Source organism: Cyprinodon variegatus, unplaced genomic scaffold (genome assembly GCF_000732505.1).
Source record: "Cyprinodon variegatus isolate N-32 unplaced genomic scaffold, C_variegatus-1.0 Scaffold1689, whole genome shotgun sequence".
In the NCBI taxonomy this organism is placed as follows: Eukaryota; Metazoa; Chordata; class Actinopteri; order Cyprinodontiformes; family Cyprinodontidae; genus Cyprinodon; species Cyprinodon variegatus.
In genome coordinates, this window is record NW_015152142.1 from 67586 (window position 1) to 75990 (window position 8405).

At 47.0% G+C, this 8405-nt stretch overlaps 1 protein-coding gene across 1 annotated transcript in view; it reads right to left on the reverse strand.

The window, feature by feature from the left end:
• The window catches only part of LOC107104318, an 18725-nt gene extending 11105 nt beyond the window's left edge, over positions 1 to 7620 (reverse strand). The window contains exons 1-6 of the mRNA XM_015404302.1: positions 7444 to 7620; positions 2956 to 6222; positions 1997 to 2159; positions 1506 to 1829; positions 523 to 720; positions 108 to 394 (exon numbers count right to left, since the gene is read on the reverse strand). Coding sequence (XP_015259788.1) covers positions 108 to 394; positions 523 to 720; positions 1506 to 1829; positions 1997 to 2159; positions 2956 to 6204 — 4221 coding nt within the window. The 5' untranslated portion in view covers positions 6205 to 6222; positions 7444 to 7620. The remainder of the gene's footprint in view (positions 1 to 107; positions 395 to 522; positions 721 to 1505; positions 1830 to 1996; positions 2160 to 2955; positions 6223 to 7443) is intronic.
• Positions 7621 to 8405: the final 785 nt, after the last annotated feature.

Below are 8405 nucleotides of genomic sequence, written 5' to 3' on the forward strand. Positions count from 1 at the left end.
AAGAGCCAGTAGCTAAACTTCCCGTGATTTTAGTGATTAAGAATGAGAAGCAGATGTGAACCAGCGCTGCTCCAGGCTAAACTCAAAGAAACAGGAAGCAAACTGACCTTCCCCTTCTGCTCCTCATCGTCACCTCCTTCCTCCTCTCTCTCACATCCTGCGTGTTTCATCTTGAAGGGTCGTTTACCCTTCGTCATCTCGTTTCCATGGCAGCCAAACAGACGACGGTCTGCTGAGGAGGAAGGCCGGGGAGGCGTGGATGGACCAGAGACCGTATGGTTCTCCCCGAGGCTCTGATGTCTGGAGGAGGTGGGCGGGGCTTGTTGGTGGGGGGCCAAGCTGATTGGTTCCTGGGCCGGTTGACCATCAGAAGAGGGCGGGGCCACTTGGAGACCTGCAGGGAAGCACAGAGCTCCTCTGAGGCCGCGTTCAGACCTTCATCTCAGGACCACTGAGGTGTTTCCAGGTAAACCCAGAACCACAGAGAACCTGACAGCCAATCACATTTCAGGAATCTCTCACCTGTGGGACCGACCCGCCTCAGGAAGCTGGGCTCCCTCCAGCTCCCAGTGACCTCTGAGCTCTCCCTCACAGGGAGCCACTTCCTGTCCCAGGAGGGCAGCCATTGGCTCAGCTCTCTGGGGAGGCGGGGCCTGTTCAGTTGGAGGCCGTTTAGCTCGACGCAGACCTTCAGCTTTTTCACTTCCTCCAGAGTCGAGTCTGTAGAGACAAGCAGAAAATAAGTCACCTGAGGTCACCTTAGGTTACCTGAGGTCACCTTAGGTTACCTGAGGTCACCTTAGGTTACCTGAGGTCACCTTAGGTTACCTGAGGTCACCTTAGGTTACCTGAGATCACCTTAGGTCACCTGAGATCCTAGTGGTTCCCTGACGGAGGTGAGAAACTGTTGTTCTCAGAGTTAATGACTCAGATTAAACACAAACTAAAGGAGAATATTGGTCAGATTTAGAACGATGCTGCGACTGAACCGAACTTGGAAGGAACGCAGAGGTCACTGCTCCTTCTGGACAGGTAAGGTAAACGCTTGCTAATGCTATAGCATCGGCAGCAACAGTAGAATAAAAAGCTGGAATGAGAGAGAGCGCCACCTGCTGGCAGGGAGGAATTCAACTATAACCTTTGAACTGTGTCTAAAGTTTGAAAAAAGGAAATTCTTTTGTAACCATGAAGACGATCTATTGTTTCTACCTCCAAAGAATCAGAGGATCAGTTGTTACAGGTTTCTGCTGAACAGGAAGTCTGGAGGAGAAAACATGGAAGGATCTAGAAGCAGACTGTCTATGGACCCCAGTGGAACGCCAAATCAAACACGGTTCTCCTTTGATTAGAACCGCTGGGAAAGAAAAGTCATGATGCTGCAGAAATATATTCACCTCTTCCTGCGCTTGATTTATATTTGATTTCTCTTTCTGCAACAAACTTTATTTTCTAAAATATTGTTTACAGATTGATCCAGCAGAAAGAGAGACGTTCTAAGGTTCTACCGTTGGCGGCTTTGACTCTCTTGTTGGGGTTTGCCGTCTCCTCCTCATCCTCTCCTTCATCATCCCTCCCTCTCTTCTGTGGGCGGCTGATGATGCTGCTCTGATGAAACGGCTCCAGGCTGAAGATTCGCCGCCGGTTGACAGGATGTGACCTCAGGGGGGAGCGGTTCCCCTGAAACCGACCTCTGGGTCCCGAGACAATCGCTTCAGACGACTTTTGGCTTTTCTGCCCGCCCTCATGTTCCCTGCCATCATCTTCATCATTCTGACTGAAGACAGGAGGGCCGAAGACTCCATGTTGGATCGAGGAAGAAACATTCAGACCTGAAGAGAGAAAATAAAATATCTATTTGCCTGTTTACACAAACTGGAGGAGAAATAAAAAACGTTCTATATGTTCGAATGTGAAAAAACGTTCCAACTAATGAGCATCCAGTGGGGTGCAGGACAGTTCAGTGGGATTTCACGTCTTTCCGCAGACTTCCTCCTACCTCTAACAGTGTCAGCAGCTGCAGAAGGAGCTCCCTCTCCTCCTCTCTCCTCTTCCTCATGTTCTTTGTCGTCCTTTCCTCCCTGCTGGCTGTCTGCCAGCCCTTCCTCTCCTCCTCCTCCTCCTCCTCTGTCCCTCAGCTCAGAGAGCTGCAGCGTTGTGCTCTAAGAGAGAAGAAATTAGCAGAAAATCTGGTTTGTGTTTGTTGCCTGTGATGAAAGCAGGCGTTGCTTTAACTCTAAGAAGCAGAACTGTTCTGTTCTCTGTTCATCAAAACTTCTCTGCTGGTCAGAAGGTCCAACTGGTCCAACTCTCTACTTCCAGACATCAGCAGAGATCATCAACCCTGACCTCCCAGAAGAGCTCATCGCTGGGATTGGATCAATCTGCAGGTCCTAAGCTGAGGTTCTGATTGGATGAGACGGTGGTTCAGATTATCTGAGCGTCAGACAAACACCTTCATGACCCAAAGCTTATCGTTATTTCAAAAGGAGGACATTTCCTAACTACACTGACCGTCTCCCTCCAGCCCTCCAGGTGGCGCTGCTGCTTTTTAAAATAGGCCCATTGCCACTCAGAAGGAAACACTGAGCAACAGAAAGTTCCTCCATGAGGTTGTCTCTGGATCAGCAGCTTTCTGAAAATAACTGAACCTGAAAGACAGCAGAGTTTCTATGGAAACCAGGGAACAGGATGTGGGCAAAACCAACACTTTAGCACAGCGCGGGTTTAAGCTAACAATCGCACTTTAGGTGGTCGACACCAGGGGAGGCTCAGCTAGAGAAGAATAGATTCAATCAAATCTCATTGTCCATTAAAAGGAGGAAAACCAGGCTGAACTGTTGCTGCACACAAACACATCGGATCACCAGGTCCGTCCATCACACAGCAGGTGACCAAAGATCAAAGGTCAAAGGTTTTATGTGACTAATGGAGGAATGAGGTGATAAATGCTCCTACCTGCTGAGCACTTTGCTCGCTGCCTCGCCTGCTGACAGACAGATCGGGGGTCACTTCTCCCATCATGCCTTGCAGGTTTTCGATCTGCCTGATGAAGTTGGACTGTCCTTTTCTGCAGGAATCGAGGTCTTTAGCATCACGGTGGAGGAGACTGACATCGTGTTGGATGTTCTCCCCTTCATTCCCACAGCTGGCATTGGTGTGAAGGTCCTTGTCCACATGTGGCGATGGATCATCATGGACTCTGCTGTCATCTCCGTTTGTAGCAAAAATGTTCAGACCATGAAGAGGGAAACTGGGATCGACGACAAAGGGAGTCTTTCCACTGGTAGGACTGGGAGTTGGGCTGACAGCATTGTGATGTTCCTCATTAGAAAATTGGTCACGACTGTTTTTACAAATTGAGTTCCCATTTTCACCAATTAAAGAACTCCCAGGGTCAGTCGGCGACGCCGTCAAACTCTGATTTCTGCGACAGAAACGGCTAACTTTCGGACATTTACCGTCTCTGGTACATGTGGGTTCTTTGGGGTTAAGTCTAGAACAAGATGAAGGCATAGAATCAAGTTCTCCTTCGGCCAGGAATCTGGGACTGAACATGCTCCACCCTGGGACCTCAGTATTTGGTCTCTTTCTGGAGCAACCTGCACTTCCTGATGGATTCCCACCTCCACATGCTGGACTCTTTGAGTTTGCGCCTGCATCATCATCTGTAAGGTCACCAGAACTAATATCACTATTTGGAACCAATGATATCCTATTTTTGGGAGGACTTTGCCGAGGATTGTCTCCTTTATTCCAAGATTCAGAGTTTGCTTCCTGTACGGAAGGTTTTACATCAAAATCACCTAATGCCACTGGCTGATCATCTCTAGGTTTAGAGTTTGTTGAGAACTGCCATGGAGATGTTCGGGCAGATTGCATTGATAGCTCTTCTGGGATGTCTAGGAATGGGCTTTGTGGGTTTTCCTCCTCTGAGATCTCTTGGCTACTACTAGGGAGCGATGAAGAAGTGCAGTGAGGTGGAGTTTGGCTTAGTGAGGCTACTCTATGTCTGGCATTCCAGATATGATGAGGAGTTTCTGAAAGCAATGCCCTCTTTCCTTGGAATTGGTTCAATCTGTTGTTGCAGTATTTGGGGAAAACAGCCACAAAAGGTGTGCAACTGTTTTCTGTAGTATTTTCCTCACGCACCGAGTCAGAACTAACTTCTTCACCCCGACCAACAGATTCATCTGGAGCAGCTTTAGAAGCTGGATTTATAGTTTTAATGTCATTGTTCGTCTTTTGACAGGGGTTAGCGTCTTGCCTTTTTTGGTCCATAAATTGTTCTTTATTTCTGACTTCATGGGTTTCAGACAAACAATGATTTTTCTCTTTGTTTTGAAAACCTGAACAGGTTGACATGGAGGCTATCTTCTCAGCGCTCTCATAAGTTAATCTTCCATATGGGTGGCCATGTTTGACTGCAGTACCTGACTGGTTAAAGCTGTTGTTGCCTAGCAATACAGGATGAGGATAGCCATTATTTGGCACTGACATTCGCTGCATTGACATAGTGTCTGGTACAGAGTACCGGACGTAGCGTTTACTGTGACCTAAACCATGAGGTAGATGAGAGTTTTTATAAATCTGACTGGAGGAGTTTTTATTCTCTTGATTTAACCGTTGGTAATGTAACAGATCAGGTTGGTTATCATTACTGTTGGCATTTGATGGAGTTTTAATATGTTTTCTTGAGAAGTGGTCCTCTTTGCTGCTTTTCCTAGAGTCAGGAGGAGAAACTTGGGGCCCTTCCGCCTTTGTTTTGGGGATATTTGTAGAACGGTTTGCTGCAGAGACGGTACTCTGGGTAGCGGTTTTCTGTCCGATCGTAGATTCAGTTGAAACTAACTGAATATTGTCGGCTGCTCTGCTTGTGGCTTGGGAGCAAACATCACGGTTAGAGCTTATAGCTGAGGAAGAGCCTCCAGTAGAGGTTACGGTACAGATGGTCCCGTGATTTGAAGTCTTGTTCAAAGAGCTGACAGCTAAAGCTTGAGCCTCTTTCAGGTCTTGCTTCTGATTGGGTACCAGCATATGTTGAGATGGTTGTGAATACTCCAGATTGACCAGCGCCTGGGATTGGGATGGAAATCTATTCAGGAATTCAGCGGCCTGTTCAGCAGAATTCCCCTTTTCTTCGCGGTTTTTGGTGGCTTCCTGAGGTACAACATTGCTTAGGGATTGCTTTGCGTGTGTTGAATGTTTGTCAGTGTTACTGATGGTATCTCTGGTACTGCCTCTGCCTGTGTCTGTGGAACAGCTTTGCTGGGAGCTACTGTAGAAATGATGGGAAGCAGCAAGAACGGTTAAAGTTGAGGAGAGACTCTGGTAGTAGAGATTCTGGAGCTCTGTACTGGGACTGCTGATGGACTGGGATTGAGGAAGAGAGTCAGACGGTTGGGAACCATGAGCTCCACTGTCAGCTCTGCCTTCGGTAGAGGTGGATCGACATGCGGAATCACTGTGGAATCTGTCCTCTTGCTGACATTCAGATGGATCTGTCTGCATCTGCAGAGTCTGGGAACTGGTCCTAACAGCAGAACGTTCTTCAGGCCGTTGTTGTCCAAAGCCCTGCAAGGTCTTTTCCTGGCCGTGGGGCAGAGGTGAGAGAACAGAACGGGTGGGGTTTGCAGGGGACGTCCTGCTGGGAGCCGCCAGTGAGGAGACGAGCTGAGCTGCTGAGTACGGAGAAATGAAGAAAAGTCTTTCATCTCTAGATGTACTACTGCCATTTGCACACAAAGACTGATATGCTAGAGGCTTAGGGGTGAAAGGCAACGCAGACAGGAGGGAGGTTCTGTATGCCATGTCCAAGAAGGGGTAAGATGAAGGATCCATGTAAGGACTGACCCACGGGAGGCTGAAAAAGCTGCCAGCACCATTTAAACTCCCTTCTGACTGCTTGTCAATGACTGCAGGCCCGTGGTTCAACCCGAGGCCGTTAGTCTCTGCCGCTGAGACGAGCAGAACTTCCTGCAGCTCTGGAGTTGGGCTTCTGTAAAGTTCAACACTTCCAGATTTCTGGTTTTCTAAAACGGGCACAGTGGGCTTACGCTGGAGGTCAGAACCACGCTGGAGGGACGAGTCCGGCTGCTTTTGTTTAGAGAGAGAATGGACGCCATTCAAGATCATTCCTCTGTGGGGGGGGACAGTTCCTATAACCAGAGTGTTTGGGTCCATGCTGAGAGCTGCTAGAGGGTTCATCAGGGGAGCTGCTCTAACCTGGAAGGGAAAACACAAAGAAAGCTGGATTCCTATAAGCAACAAAATTATTCTCTGCTCAGTTACATTCCCATTCAGACTGAGTAAATATTCAGTTAGCACATTTTAGAAAAGACCCGGGTACGATGCTGGTGGACTGGTCCTCAGACTCTGGACTGGTCCTCAGACTCTGGGACTGGTCCTCACACTCTGGGACTGGTCCTCACACTCTGGGACTGGTCCTCACACTCTGGGACTGGTCCTCAGACTCTGGGACTGGTCCTCAGACTCTGGGACTGGTCCTCAGACTCTGGACTGGTCCTCAGACTCTGGGACTGGTCCACAGAGTCTGGAACTGGTCCTCAGACTCTGGGAGTCCAGCAGCTGATTAAAGGTCCATCGGTCTCCAAACGGTTCTGGAGAGGAGAGCAGAACCTCGGCTCCAGGAGGAGCAGTGAGCTTTGGACAGAAGGATGTAGAAGGTCATCTGTAGAAGGTATTGGACCGTGTCCCTCATGGTGGCCAGTGGGTGGCGCTCCAGGAGTACGGTCACTAATCTGGATCAGGACCCAAAGAACCAGATCCTGGATCCCAGCCTCCTCTGCAGGGAGGCTGGGTTCTCCCTCAGAGAGAGGGGGAGGAGCTCAGTCATCAGAGCTGCTGCTCCTCCAGAGGATGAAGATCTGCAGCCTGAAGCTTTTTAACCTTTTCCTGATTTATTGAGTTAATCTGCTGCTAAATATGAAGAAATATTCCAGATAAAGTTCAGAAATTAATGAAGGGAAGAAATTATCTGTTATGAAACTAAACGGAAATAAAGTCTTAATATTTCAGGGTTTTTATTCATTTCTACAAAAGATTAAATTCAGATTTCTTTATCTGTATTTTCTAGTTTTTGACCTTAAAAAGTGAATCAGGAGAAAAAGCTTCAGACAGAAGAAGCAGCAGAACCTCTAAGAATCTCTGACTTTATCCAAATATTAAAAACTTCAAAGTGATGAAAGCGGGCAGTGACGTCACAATGTGTTAATAAAATGAACCTAAATGTTTTTCTTCCAATTAGAGAATAAAATGTTGGAAGCAGGACCAGACCTGAGTTTCTCCAGAACCTTCTGACCTTCTGAGCTCAGAATCTGAATCAAACCCACGCTTCCATCCATCCACGCGTGGAGGCGTGCACGCGCTCAGCCCCCGCCGTGAACGCGCCCTCCATGTAAACACAAAGGGACGCTGATCAGTTACCTGCGGTCACCTGGGCGCGCTCTGTGCACGCGCAGAGTTCCGTCACAGACAGTTTTTCTTCCTGAAGCTGAAAAACACGCGGGACAATCCACGCCGCGTGGCGTCTCCTTCTCGCCCCGTGGCCTCACCGTCCCTCTGCAGCCTTCATCCTCCTCATCCTCCTCCACGCGGACTCTGCCTCCTTCTGTCTCCGCCGCTCACGCGCGCATGGATCAAATGACTTCAAAGGATCGATGACGTTTGCAGCGGGAACCTTTCAGAATAAAAGCCGCACCTGTCTGCAGGTTGATGCTTCCCATTCAGAAAGTCCTCCTGATATTTGATCAGAAATTCAACAAATTCTTTATTTCATTCAGATGATGGAATTATTGGTCATTTTCCTTTGGGTTCCTGCACATTTAGACTAAAGGGAAATAAAATGGCTGATAAAAATAAAAAAGCAAAATAATCTACAAACAGGAGTGAAAATGATATTAGAGTTGCAATTAATAAACCAGAAACTAAGAACATAATCAGGAAGAAAATTCATTACAAATGGCAAAAACTGTGGGAAGAAGATATTAGAGGAAAATGGTTCTATAGAATAAAAGGGAAGGCTGGAGAAATCAGAAGTATTGGAAGAAACAGAATTCAGGAAAAGATAATAACTAGATTAAGGTTGGGTCATATAGGACTTAACTCACCATTACTAATAATGGGAAAACATGAAACAGGAAGAAGTGATTTCTGTGTGGAAAACGAGACAATAGAAAAATTAATATATAAGTTATATATTACATGTTCTATTGTCTCGTTTTATTATATTATATAGTATATAATATAACTGTTATATAATATAACTGTAGGAAATATTACAAACAAAGACTGGAATCGATGAGGCGTCTTAAAAAAGAAAAGGTACAATTAAACATTGGAAACATAAAAAAAAAAGATTCTTTTGACATGAGTTACATTTTTGTTTC